At 36.2% G+C, this 15,155-nt stretch overlaps 1 protein-coding gene across 3 annotated transcripts in view; it reads right to left on the bottom strand.

Moving 5' to 3' along the window:
• Positions 1-15,155, bottom strand: part of PIK3CB (phosphatidylinositol-4,5-bisphosphate 3-kinase catalytic subunit beta) — a 202,928-nt gene that overhangs the window by 38,817 nt on the left and 148,956 nt on the right. For all 3 annotated transcript variants that reach the window (XM_024131871.3, XM_028489344.2, XM_028489340.2), the window contains exons 12-14: positions 14,542-14,592; positions 5,565-5,753; positions 1,109-1,230 (exon numbers count right to left, since the gene is read on the bottom strand). In XM_024131871.3, coding sequence (XP_023987639.1) covers positions 1,109-1,230; positions 5,565-5,753; positions 14,542-14,592 — 362 coding nt within the window. The remainder of the gene's footprint in view (positions 1-1,108; positions 1,231-5,564; positions 5,754-14,541; positions 14,593-15,155) is intronic.

The raw sequence follows: 15,155 nt of genomic DNA, 5'->3' as shown, positions 1-15,155 counted from the left end.
GTCCGGGAACATCCCACATGCTGTGGAGCAGCTAGGCCCGTGAGCCATGGCCGCTGAGCCTGCGCGTCCGGAGCCTGTGCTCCGCAACGGGAGAGGTCACAACAGTGAGAGGCCCGCGTACCGCAAAAAAAAAATATTAACATTCCTTAATTGTGAGTGGACAGAAAAGAGTTAACAGAGGAGCAAGCCTGACTGCTATCCTTTGATAAAGCATGCTTACAAGGTTAGCCCTTGACTGGCATCTGGGAATGTAGAATTCTGAAGGCTTCCCACCACCCTAACAGATAAGAGTGGCTTACTGTGCCTAAACTGTTTTTGCAAACAGTATGTTTTATGCTCAACACCCATTTTTGTTCCGGGAGTCTAGAATTTGGGAATATGCTAGGCAGAGGGTGCTTATGTGACTAGCACTGCCCTCCCCGCAAAAAAAACCCTGGCCACCAAGTCTCTAACAAGCTTCCCTGGTAGACAGTATTCAGGTGTGCTGTCACAACTTGTTGCTGGGGGAATTAAGTGTATTCAGTGTGACTCCACTGGGAAAGAACTCTTAGAAGCATCTCCCTGGTTTCCTCCAGACTTTGCCCCATCAATTGTTTTTCTTCGCCAGTTCTGCTCTGTATACTTTTTCTGTAATAAATCTTAGCCAAGAGTGACTATATGCTGAGTCCTATGAGTCCTCCTAGTAAGTCATGGAACCTGAGGGTGTTCTTGGGGACCACCTGATGCAGTTTTTGCTTGCTTTTTTGTTTTAATATATAGAGTGGGGACTTCCCTGGTGGCCCGTGGTTAAGACTCCACACTTCCACTGCAGAGGGCGCAGGTTCGATCCCTGGTCAGGAACTAAGATCCTGCATGCCAGGCAGCCAGGCCAAAAAAAAAAGGGAGAGAGAGCAAGAGGGGGGAGGATCGGAGGAGATGGGATGGGGTGGGTGGGGACAAAACAGGAGAGACTGAGAGTGGGAGAGAGTGGGAGGAAGGAGGGAAGAAATGCTTTGAACTCAATCATTCCTATCCTTTTCCTTTCTTACAAGACATTCACGCAGACATCAACTTCTCTTCCCACCCACAAGTTATTCCTTGACCCAAAAAAGCCTCCTGCAGGAGATACCTCATCTGTTGCAGACAGCCCACAGCATATTCTCGCACGTACTGATCTGGATAGTTGAAATCTAGAAGCTCCAGGGCCTCCCGGGGGGGCAGTTTAGGCCAAATCTGAAGTAGTGCCTGAAGCTGTTTAAAAATTGAAACTGGTTCAGAAATTATAGGAGAGAAAAGTAATCTATTTTTCCTTGGTACACAGGAGCAGAGATGGGTCAAAAGAAAGGAGAAGCATACTTGCAGTTACTAAGGCCTCAAAAATCCACTGTTGTTAATACAGATTAATAAAGATTGTCTCTGTTGAAAGATTCTATCGGGTAAGCAAGTAAAAAAGCTATTATGTACTTACCTGCAAGTAGAATGATACACTGAATATATGAATTCTACAATCATTATCCATTAAATAATTTTTTAAAGGAAAAAAAGATGGGGGCAGAAGGTGGGGGGGAAGGTGAGAGGAAGGGAAGAGGGGAAACAGCAGAGGGAAATAATCAAGAAATACTTAAAGGTCAAATTCAAAGTAAAAATATAAGCTGCAAGGCTCAAACTAATGAAAGGCAATTTACATATTAAAAAGTACATTAATAACAACATAAAATTATCTTGAGGAAGTTTACTTTTAGTTCTTAATATTTTTAAGGTTATCACTTTACAAAACTTTATTGACTATAACATGTTTAAATCCATTAAATCACAGTACCTAGTTATTTTATATACACAAGATAAATACAGCCAGTTTCCCATTTACAGATGCCACTTAGAAATGACCTAGATATAGGATAAAAAAGAATCCCATGGGGGAATGAGCTGGGAGTACTGGTGAAGGGTGGGTTCAGGTGGACATGGCCACATCTTTGGAAACCCTAGTTCCAGAAAACCCAAATCTCTAGAAAGGATTCTTACCTGCCTCCCATCAGAACACAGTGAGACTCATCAGGGTTGATTTTTTTTTTTTAAGGGTCGATTTTGGAAAGAGTCCCTTCCTCCTCATGGTTTTGATATGTTTATAGCTCACATTCTTATCAGGGATGGTAAGTGGGAAGAAAAGTGGTTATGGAGGAAAGCGAAACATTTTTTGATAATTATGATTTGTGGCCCTCCAAAGCTCAACCCTATCGGACAAACTCTTATTCCTTAATATCTGATTTATATTGTTGGGTTTTCTTGGGTATCACTTATGTAGCACTGACATCAAGTCCAAGGAAGAAACACAAAATGTATGCAAGATGAGAGCTACAAGAATATGGCAAATAGATGGCAATGGTTGGAGGCTTTTCTCTCAATTGCCTGCTCAATCTCAAAGTCATGTTGCAAGAGATGGCCTGCAGTACCTGCTGCCTGCCTTGTCGTTTGTCACTTGAGCATCTGTGAGAGACTGGAGCTTTGAAAATTACATAAAAATAATTTACATTTTATTATTTTAATTCTCCAAATTATTCAACCTCTCATTAACTTGTCAAGTGCTCAAAAAAAGTCAATATCTAAATGAGTATCTAGCAGCTAAGTTAAAAGGTATCTTCTCATGAAGCAAATGTAAAAGTTCTCTAATGATAATTTTTTAAAATTAATTTTCAATTATTTTACATTAGCATAAAAAATAACCCTTTTGAATAATTTTTAAAAGTTGACTGCATTGCTTTTTTAATATACATTTACATAAATTACTAACATGGATATGAAATGTGATACATTATAATTTACATAATGAATTACAGCAGTTATTCAACAAATACAACGAAATGTTAGTTTTTACATTTTAACTTTTACCTTAAATTTTGGTTCAATTATTCTTAAACTTGTACTGAATAAAAAGATTGTCTTATACTTGTTCTTTTAACATATAAAGTACATATATGCATACACTACATAGGCAGACATACCATACACTTATCTGTGGTATCAAAATCCCATGGGGATGGGCTATTAGGGGAAAATATGTAAAAAGGGTCCTAAGGGAGTGTAATAATGAACAAAAGTTTGAGCCATACTGCTTTAAAGATATGAAACACCTACGTCACCCCACGTTTTATCACTGATGGGGCTCCCTGCCCACTTTCCCCAAGGCCCTAATGGACTAGCAGTCCTCCTTATGGATAAAGGGGACTGTTTCCTGAGGGTCTGAAATGATAGTTAAAAAAAACCTCCTGGGCTTCCCTGGTGGCGCAGTGGTTGAGTGTCCGCCTGCCGATGCAGGGGACACAGGTTCGTGCCCTGGTCCAGGAAGATCCCACATGCCGCGGAGCGGCTGGGCCCATGAGCCATGGCCTCTGAGCCTGCACGTCCAGAGCCCGTGCTCTGCAACCGGAGAGGCCACAACAGTGAGAGGCCCGCGTACGGCAAAAAAACAAACAAACAAAAAAAAACCCTCCTAACATCCCCAGTTAACACATGGAATACACTGCTCCACAAAAACAATACTGTAAAGGATAGATAATGTTACATAATAACAGAGGTTCAACTATGGTATAGGTTAAAAACAGCCCTACTATTGAAAAGTTATAACTTTTGCTAAGATTATTTATAATTATTAAATCAATAATATAAACATAAAATTAAATAAATTACCAAAACTCATCAGTTCAGTTTGCGGAAAGCTATGGAAGCAAATAGGGACAGGAAATCTGACTCAGCCATATAAATAGTGAAAGCAGTGCTGACTAATTAATTACCTGTCTGCTGCAGAGACTATTGAAACCCCTTCTGCAGTAGGCCAACAGAATGTTTTCCTGTGGATTAATGGGAGGCTACCCTTCTATAGAATTTTCACCCATGGCATATGCCTGCAGAATATGTGCACCAGGCTCTGACTCTCCACTTCTCTTAGGTAGTCAATTCATTGAAAATACAGTTTATATTCTCTTGTACCAGTTCAGTGTAACTGGCAATGGGATAGGGTTGGCGGAGAAGCCAAAACACATTACTTGTTATTCCGTTGATTTTCTTTTCTAGACTACTAAAAGGGGGGATTAGGATCGTGAAATTCATGCCTTCCTATACTTCTTTACACACATTTAGGTTTTTCTATAAGAATATTAAGTTACACTACAGACTTTCTTCTACCACAATGGAGGAAGTTAAGTTATATCTGAAAACAATGCTTCAGATTTACTCATGGAAATGAGACAAGTATACTAAACTAAACTCCTCAGTGTAAAAATTTCTGCCCCTGGGGTTCGAAGAAAGAAATATTAAGCCTGAATTGTCTCACTCCATTTTCTGACAGTTGACATACAAAACCTCCCTCTCAGATATCTTAAGAGTATAGCAAGAAATTTTTTTCTATCCTAATTATATGCAAAATAATAATATGATGCATTTCTTGGATAGGCACTTAGAACTGAATGCTATTCATTGAGAAGTAGGCAAATGTGCCAAAATGCTTATATTCAACCATTAGAGGGGTTCATAGAAAACTAACCTTGAATTTAAATAAATAAATGGTTAGAAGACAACTGTGTCAGAACAATTAAAATCTATCTAGATGACAAAAATAGTTCCTTTTCAGAGTAAGTAATTTTCATGTGGTCTGTGTAACCAGTTTAAACAAGGTACATCATATAATTTTGTAACATGATTCCAAAAAAACTGTTAGACCCTAGGAATAAACTCAAAAGAAATCCTTCCTAAACTTAATTTATGAAGTAAAACAATAAAATCAAAGATTTAAAAAAATATACCTGATTAAAAGAAATATACATTTCTTGACTAAATTTTAAAAGTCATTATAGATTTATTAAGACAAGAAAAATTTTTAAAAGATCAGTTGAATTCAAGTAAGGTGAATATCGTTATTTTAATATGCCAAATGTATTCATTCTGATTAAAAAATAATTTCAAGAATCTTTCTGTAGATCACTGATAACCAAGTGAATTTAATAATGCCAGTGCTTTTTCACATAGCCTTGAAAATTAAATCAAGTGGCTAAAATTTGGTGGCTTTTTTGGATCAAACATTTTTTCCCCTTTTTCTTTTCTGCTTAAAGGCAAATATTCATCAACACTGACCAACTTTAAATAAACAGTAAAATTGATCTGAATGGCTTATGATCTAAAATGTTAACTTTTACAAATAGAGGTAATTTTCAAACAATACATATTCATTTTAGGACACTCACTGCAAAGGGTCTTAAGATTAAAACCTTGGAGTTCATTGATGAAACTGTTAGAAGTAGCCCAGAACCTACCACATGCTGGTAGTAATTACAGATGATTACCCCAAGACCTAAGTCTTAATTATCTTTAATAAAAGATATAGAAAACCTACCCGGAATCTGGGATTTTGAATCTTAAAACTTTCTGGTTTACCATTTAGATCAGAATATGTAAGAGTTTAAAACCTCAAAATTTCTCCTGCAGAAAATTACCCAACCTATGGAAACATACCTATGTAGGAAAGGACAATTTACATGAAATCAACAAAGTAACATATACTGCTGAATGGAGTTACAGAAATGATCTTTTGTTACCTGAGCAACATCCTCAAGTTTATTCCACTTGATTGACAGCAGTAATTTTGGCAATGACTGTGGGAAATTCTCTCTGCAGTCTTGTCGCAAAGTCCAAATAAGATCCATTTCATTCTCACACAGTTGAGACAACGGATCCCTGTCCAAGATTTCTTTCAGTACAGCAAGAAACTTCTTTCCACCTCGACTCTAAGAAAGTAAAATTACTCATTACAGAACTAAACTGTGTAAACATCACGGGCAAATCTTGAACACAGGGGTTAGAGGCACCAACCCCCAAGCAGTAGAAAATCCCTAAATTCATAGATTCAACCAATCACGGTTCACATAGTACTGCGGTACATGTTTATTGAAAAAAATCCACTTGTAAGTGGATCTGCACAGTTCAAACCCGTGTTGTTCAAGGGTTAATACACAATGAATTTTTCAACAACTTATGAGCTTTAAAATTTGAGATATTAATCTAATTCTGTAAAAAGTTGGCTACCCCTTTTAAAGTTTTTATTAAGCTGAATATTAAATTAGTAAGCTAAGGATGAAAGAAAAAATTATTCTCAAACAGTTTTTTAAAAGGAAGAAAAAAGAATACTGTTAAAAAATCCGTATGCAAACACTAGGTGGCAGAATTGTAATTTGGATTAAAAAGAAGTCATTATTTGAACTGAGTTTCTCATCTTCTTTTTTTAATTTTTAATTTCTATAAAGAAAAAAAAACAAAATCAAAGATGAACCAAATTTATAAAGTTTTAAAAAAAATTAATAGGTGCCTTCTTGGCTCTGAGGCATTAAAACATTTAGAGTAAGGACTGAAACTTGGCTAAAAGTAAACATAAAAAAAATACAGTTATCCTATTTTCTTTCCCAATCCTTATAAGAATATATTAAAATAAAGAAAACGGACCATACTATTTTTTGGATCCAGACTCTGAATTACACTAACATTAAAAGAAAAAGGGGGGCTTCCCTGGTGGTGCAGTGGTTAAGAATCTGCCTACCAATGCAGGGGACACTGGTTCGAACCCTGGTCTGGGAAGATCCCACATGCCGTGGAGCAACTAAGCCCGTGCACCACTACTACTGAGCCTGCACTCTAGAGCCCGTGAGCCACAACTACTGAGCCTGTGTGCCACAACTACTGAAGCCTGCGTGCCTAGAGCCTGTGTGTGCTCCGCAACAAGAGAAGCCACTGCAATGAGAAGCCTGCGCACTGCAATGAAGAGAAGCCCGTGCTTGCTGCAACCAGAGAAAGCCCACGCGCAGCAATGAAGACCCAATGCAGCCAAAAATAAATAAATAAAATAAATTTATTAAATAAAGAAAAGAAAAAGGTACATTTCCCCATACATAAAGAAAAACTAAACCACTTAGGCGAAAGCATATCCCTTCCTTATCCCCCCCCCAAAAAATCTCCAGAATTATCTGACAAGATTCTGTAAGGATTTATATTCCATTAGCATATTATTTTGTACTTGAAATTATTTTAACTGGGATTTCATATAAACATTAAAATAAATAAAAGTCATATCACTAATTTTCTAAAGTAGTGAGATTCAAAATAGTATATGCATATGTAAAAATAATTAGGATGACATGATTGTCTATGTAGAAAATCTGAAAGAATCAACAAAAACACCATTGGAACTAATAAGCAATTACAGCAATTGTGGGATACAAGGTCAATATATAAAAGTAAATCCTTTTCTTATGTATTAGCAATAAATAAGCGGAATTTGAAATTAAAAACGCAATAACATTTACATTAGCACCCCAAAATAAGGAAACAGGTATGAAATTAACAACATACGTACAAGATCTATATAAGAAAACTACAGAACTCTTATGAAAGTAATCAAGGAATTAAACAAATGGAGATATATTCCATGTTCAGGGATAAGAATATTGTCAATATTCTTATCTATGAACTGACAATCACAATATTGTCAGTTCTTCCCAACTTAATATCAACAGATTCAATTCAAACCCAATTTAAATCCCAGAAAGTTATTATGTGGATATAAACAAACTGACTCTAAAATTATATGGAAAGGCAAAAGACCCAGAATAGTCAACACAGCATGGAAGAAGAAAGACCAAGGTTGAGGGACTTCCCTGGTGGTGGTTTCACATTTCCTTATTTTACAACTTACTACAGGGACTTCCCTGGTGGTGCAGTGGTTAAGAATCCACCTGCCAATGCAGGGGACATGGGTTTGAGCCCTGGTCCAGGAAGATCTCACATGCCACGGAGCAGCTAAGCCTGTGCGCCACAACTACTGAGCCTGCACCCTGGAGCCCGTGAGCCACAACTACTGAGCCCGTGTGCCACAACTACTGATGCCCGCATGCCTAGAGCCCATGCTCTGCAACAAGAGAAGCCACCGCAATGAGAAGCCTGTGCACTACAAGGACAAGCAGCCCCCACTCGCCGCAACTGGAGAAAGACTGCACACAGCAATGAAGACCCAACACAGCCAAGAATAAATAAATAAAATTTACTAAAAGAAAAACAAAAACAAGGTTGAAGGACCGACACTACCTGACTTAGATAAAAATAAACGTGAAAAGCAAAACTATAAAACTCCTAGAAGAACACAGGAGAAAATCTAGATAACCTTGGGTTTGTCAATAACTTTTAACATATAACACCAAATGCATGATCCATCATTGAAAGAAATGATACCTTGGACTTCAATAAATTTAAAATTATCTGCTCTGCAAAAGACGCTGTCAAGAGAATGAAAAGATAAGGCACAGACTGGGAGAAAATATTTGCAAAAACACATATCTGATAAAGGACTGTTATCCAAAATATACAAAGAACTCTTACAACTCAACAACAAGAAAACAACCAGACAAAAAAATATGGATCAAAGACCTGAACAGACACCTCATCAAATAAGATATACAGTTGGCAAAAATATATATATAAAATGATGCTTAATATCATATGTCAGCAGGGAAATGCAAATTAAAGCAAAAATGAAATATGACTGCATACCTATTAGAATGGCCCAAATCCAGAACACTGACAACATCAAATGCTGCTAAGGATGTGGAGCAACTCTTATTCATTATTGGTGGAAATGCAAAATACTACAATCCCTTAGGAAGACAATTTGGCGACTTCTTACAAAACTAAACATACTCTTACCATACAATCCAGTAATCATGCCCCTTGGCTATTTACCAAAAGGAGCTGAAAACTTATGCCCACACAAAAACCTGTAAATGGATGTTTATTTGGCTTTATTCAAAATTGCCAAAACTTGGAACCAACCAAGATGTCCTTCAGTAGGTGGAAGGATAAACTGAAATACATATAGACAATGGAATATTATTTAACACTAAAAGAAATGAGCTATCATCCCACAAAAAGACATGGAGGAACCTTAAATGCATATGACTAAGTGAAAGAAGCCAATCTGAAAAGGCTACATGTAAAATGATGCTGACAACAACATTCTGGCAAAACTATGGAGACAATAAAAAGATCAGTGGTTGCCAGGGATAGAAGGTAGGGTGAGGGAATGAATAGGCAGAGCACAGATTTGCAAGGCAGAGAAATTACTTGGTATGATATTATAATGATGGATATATGTCATTATACATGTGCCCAAACCCATAGAATGCACAACAGCAAGAATGAAACCTAAGATACACTATGGACATTTGAGTGTTATCATGTATTAATGTAGAGAGATTCATCCTTAGTAATAAATGTACCATTCTGGTGAGTGATGTTGATAATGAGGAAGGCTATACATGTGCAGGGGCATGGATATATGGCAAATCTTTGTACAGTCCTCCCAATTCTGTTGTGAGTCTAAAATGCTCTTAGCAAAAATAAAGTCTTACACACACACAAACACACTCACACACACACACTCTCTCTCTCTATGTATGATTACAGTTTTATATTCAGAGCCTCAACCTAAAAAGGGAATGCTTTATTTTACAAACTTGACTGAGTTTCTTTTTTCTTTGCAAAATGATCATGAGAAGTTATCAGAATTTGAAAATGTAACTCCCACACTTACATATAAAAGTGAAACCTGTTACTGCAAACAACAAAAAGTATAAATTGTTCATGCCTGAGAAAGGCAGACTGCTGTTAAGTTAAATAGCGCAAAACCTAGCAGACTACTGTAATTTCATGGATCAAAATTAGACACTACAGACCTACTGTAAGTAAATATCCTGAAGACCTAGGAATAAATTAAGAGGGAAGAGCAGGGGGTTTAGCTGTATAATTGTAGTGTGACTGTTTACTGAGCTATGAAAAGCACAGCACTGGATAAAGCCAAGGTAAAAACAAACAACTACCAGAAATGTGGCAGTAAGCCAAAAAAAACCACAGAATCTTACATCCTTTTACAAAACTCAAAACAATCAGCAATGAAAAATTACACTGTAGTGCAATTGATGAACTTACACACATGTTAAAATGCTTGCATTAAAATAATGGTAGAAAGCAATGAAAGTTAACACCTATATTCTCTGCTTTGTTTTTATGTTTAGATTTTTCATAATTATATACACATTATAATAGTGATTACTGACCAAAATAAAACACAACATATATATCTTGCCATAAGCAAATGAAAAAAAAGACTATGGCTCTTTCCCATTCCTTACTGGGGTGGTGGGCCTGGAAAACTCATCTGTCATATTCAGAGGGGCTAGAAACTCAAAACAGCATGTTAGCCGTGTGCTTGTCAAGGATGGAATTAACTATGTGTTGGCCAGACTGACCAACACACAACTGGGGATGAGACAGCCCATGTAGTCAGGGCTGGTGGGAAAGAGACTGTTCTGAAGATGTTTATACGATTGGAAGATTGATTACAGAGGATTGAGCAAATAAGTAAATATGTTAAGGTTCACAGAAATCCAGATTTCTCACTGACAGAAAAGGTAATTTAAAATATGTTAAGGCAAAGGCTAGAAAAAAATCCTGTGGTGGTGAATCCAAATTGGAGACATTGATAAGAACTCATAGTTTTTAACAGACAGATAAAGAAATATATCTCTGTGCTTATATATGCTCAAATATTATGCAGTCCAACACATACTACCTAGTTCTGTTTCATGAAAAGGCTTAGATGCAATTGCATGCCAAGCGTAATGAGTATACCCAGTGCCCAGAACTTGGATTCTAAATACTTTTAACAAGTAAAAGGAATCAGGTCTCCTGGCAGAAATGACTGAATCCAAAGCTAGGGTAGAGAAAATACCAGATGAGCCTTGGAACACTTTGTTGTACCAGAAAGAAGGAAACGCTGAAAGAATGATAAAGACATGTCAAAAAGACTCAAGACGGAACATGAATGGGTTGCCACTGGCCAAATCTAGGTAAAATCTGAACATCAAAATTAATGACAGTTACTAATTATAAGTCATTAAATAAAACAGAAATCACAAATCCAATAATTTTTTTAAAGTAAGTAAATGCGGGAGAAGAAAAACCTCGACCCTATGGTACAAGTCAACTAACAAAATCCAAAAGGAAAATAAATTTGAAAATCAGCATATGGCAAACCACTGTAATAATACTGGTTCAGGCAAGATATATTAATATTAAAACAAGTGCGTGAAAGTTAGATGTGAAACAGTATGTTTACTTAGTCCCAAAATATGCCCACAAACTACTTACTTATTAACTTCACAGTAGAAAAACCTAGTAGACACCATCCTAACCAAGTGATAATAATTAACGTCAACAGTAATGGAACAGGTTGACATTGTTTACCTTTGAGTAAAATGCAGTAAGAACAAACTACCACTTCAATCTATTTATGCTAAAAATACGTAGCTAGAATCTGATCATGACAGAACATTAGGCAAATCCAAACTGAGTGACATTCTACAAAGTAACCGGCTTGTATTCTTAAAAAACATCAGAGTCGTTAAAGATAAGGAAAGACTGAGGAACTATTCTAGAATGAAGAAAACTAAAAACACATGTTAAAGAAATGCAACAAGTAATCCTGGGTTGGATCCTGGACCTATAAAGGACATTATTGAGACAACTGGCTAAATGTGAATGGAATGTGTGAATTAGACAACAGAACTGTATCAATATTATTTTCCTGATTTTTATGAATTGATTCTGGTTAGTATTTGTAGTAGCAGATAACTTGCACTGAAAGGCTACTGAAATTTTTGAGAACTCTAATGGTAAAGCAGAAGACAGCCTGCAGAATAGCCAAAACAATCTTGAGAAAGAAGAATGGAACTGGAGCAATCACGCTCCCTGACTTCAGACTATGCTATAAAGCTACAGTAATCAAAACAGTATGGTACTGGCACAAAAACAGACACATAGATCAATGGAACCGAACAGAAAGCTCAGGAATAAATCCGCACACTTATGGTCAATTAATCTACAACAAAGAAGGCAAGAATACACAATGGAGAAAAGACAGTCTCTTCAATAAGTTGCACTGGGAAAACTGGACAGCTACATGTAAAAGAATGAAATCAGAACATTCTCTAACACCACATACAAAAATAAACTCAAAATGGTACTATAAATATCCTAGTGGAAAACGTAGGCAAAACACTCTGACATGAATCAGAGCAATATTTTTTTGGATCTGTCTCCTAGAGTAACTGAAACAAAAGCAAAAATAAACAAATGGGACACAGTTAAACTTAAAAGCTTTTGCACAAAGGAAATCATAAACAAAATGAAAAGACAACCTACAGAATGAGAGAAAACATTTTCAAATGATGCAAGCAACAAGGGATTAATTTCCAAAATATAGAAACAGCTTATACAGCTCAATATCAAAAACAAACAAACAACCAAATAGAAGGATGGGCAGAACACCTAAACAGACATTTCTCCAAAGAAGACGTACAGATGGAAACAGGCACAAGAAAAGATGATCGACATCTCTAATTATTAGAGAAATGCAAATCAAAACAACAATGAGGTACTACCTCACACCAGTCAGAATGGCCATCAACAAAAAGTCTGCAATTAATAAATGCTGGAAAGGGTGTAGAGAAAAGGGAACCTTACTACACTGTTGGTGGGAATGTAAACTGGTGCAGTCACAATGGAAAACAGTATGGAGTTTCCTTAAAAAACTAAAAATAGAGTGGCCATATGATCCAACCATTCCACTCCTGAGCATATATCAGGAAAAGATGAAAACTCTAATTTGAAAATATCCATGCACACCGATGTTCATAGCAGCACTATTTACAATAGCCAAAACATGGAAGCAAACTAAATGTCCAATGATAGACAAACGGATAAAGATGTGGTATTTGCATGTACAAACACACACACACACACACACACACACACACGCCACAATGGAATATTAGTCATAAAAGAATGAAATAATTCCTATTGTATAGCACAGGGAACTACATTCAATATCCTGTGATAAACCATAATGGAAAAGAATATGTGTATATATATGTATAACTGAATCAGTTTGCTGTACAGTAGATATTAACACAACATTGTAAATCAACTATACTTCAATAAAATAAATTTTTTAAAAAATGAAATAATGCCATTTGCAGCAACATGGATGAACCTAGAGATTATCATACTAAGTGAAAATACAAATGAACTTATCTACAAAATAGACATAGAGACCTAGAAACCAAACATACAGTTACCAAAGGGGTAAGGTGGAGGTGATAAACTAGGAGTTTGGGATTACAGATACACACTACTATATATAAAATAGATAATCAACTATATTCAAACTATTGAATATAGTTTCCTGTGTATAGCACGGGAAACTATATTCAATATCTTGTAATAATCTATAATGGAAAAGAATGTGAAAAAATATATATAAATATATATGAAACAGAATCAGTTTGCTGTACACCTGAAACACTGTAAATCAACTATACTTCAACTTAAAAAGAAAAGAAGAAAAGAACAAAAAAGGAAACAAACGAAAAAAGAAGACAGCCTGGGCCAGATGTTTCTCCAACTAACCAACATTAAATAGTGCTTTCATTCTGTGCAAATAACAAAAGCATATACATTATCTCCATTTGCCTCCTGGCTTCTACCTAATTACCATTCTATATAGAATGGCATTACTAAAGTCACTTGAAAGTTATAAACTGGTGACATGAAAAGAAAAAAACAGATTAAAACTCAGCAAAGTCTTAAAGTGAAAGTCAAAAAATTAAATTAAAAAATATAGATGGTAGAAATATTATATATATTGTAAACTAAATAAACAAAGTAATCTATTTTGTAGTCTTTGGGCAGAAACTATGGGAATGATGTATGTAGCAGAGACTGCTATTTGTCTCTCAATATGCATTCTCCCCTTCTTACTTTATTAACTACAATCTCTTACTCTTAGCCAAGCATAGGACTGCCCAGCTAACGACTACATTTACAAGCCTCACTTATAGTTAGGTATGGCCCTATGACTAAGTTATGGCTAATGAGACGTGAGCAGAAATGAAGCATATTAATGATATCCTCAAAAAGAATGGGTGCGGCCTCTAGTCTTGCTTTTCCTGTTCCTGTGGGCTGGAAAGTTTTAATGTAGGAAGCTGAAGCACCAATATTACACGAGACAAAAACTACACACTAACATGAAAGAGCGCCAAGATGCAAGAAACCTGGGTCCCCAGCATTGTGAAACCTGCCTTGAATATATCTGCTCTGTTGTATCAGAGAAATAAAGAGAACTACAGCCTCCTCCTTCAACTAATATTAAAAAACATGGTACTGTTAATCTATGAAGTGTCATAGCATCCCTTACAGATTACCGGCTGAACCTTTGCTTGTATCAGAAAAGGGCTTACCAGCTGAACAAAGACCAACCACAAACAGCTGCCATTTAACAAAATATGAGCATGTTCATACTCACGCACACTCAGACTGTTCTTGCATATGAGTATGGTCTCCTGTATGATATGAAGGTAACTAATAATGAACACAACTTTGTAATAAGGGCTATTTTAAAACCTTGATACTTACTGATACATTAGCACTATCACTGCTTGCAATCTCAGCTGCCTTTTCAATAATCTGTTTAAAAAAATTAAGAAAATTAAAATTTGGCTCTTGTATTTGTAAAATTTTAAGTGCAAATTACTACACTTGTACATAGACTATAAGGAGCTACATATGATCTGGCATTTCTATGGTTTATAATGTAAGCATGAATTTTAAATGCAAAATGCTATTATGCAGTGATTCCCAGTCTTCAAACTCTTGACAACGAGGAAGCAATGGTATTACTATAAAGGACTGTTAACTCCCAGGGTACACTAGGATTGTCTATAGATAAAATAAGCAGTGGCTTGTATATGTGAACAAAATTTTAATATAGGTAAATATTTTCTGGTTAAGAAAATGCAAAGTTATGTAAGTTACAAAACAAAGAATAAGTTTTTGTCATTTGTCATGTTTTCTTCTGAATTAACAGATATCAAAAGTAGAAGTAATGTCAAGGGAGAACCTAAAAATATTTTTTAAATTCATTAAGTTCAAAAGAGGCTCTGGGGCTTCCCTGGTGGTGCAGTGGTTGAGAGTCCGCCTGCCGATGCAGGGGATACGGGTTCGTGCCCCGGTCTGGGAAGATCCCACAT

This window comes from Physeter macrocephalus, chromosome 1 (assembly GCF_002837175.3).
Source record: "Physeter macrocephalus isolate SW-GA chromosome 1, ASM283717v5, whole genome shotgun sequence".
Classification (NCBI taxonomy): domain Eukaryota; kingdom Metazoa; phylum Chordata; class Mammalia; order Artiodactyla; family Physeteridae; genus Physeter; species Physeter macrocephalus.
The sequence above is the reverse complement of the archived record's forward strand: the minus strand, read 5'-3'. Positions and strand labels throughout refer to the sequence as shown.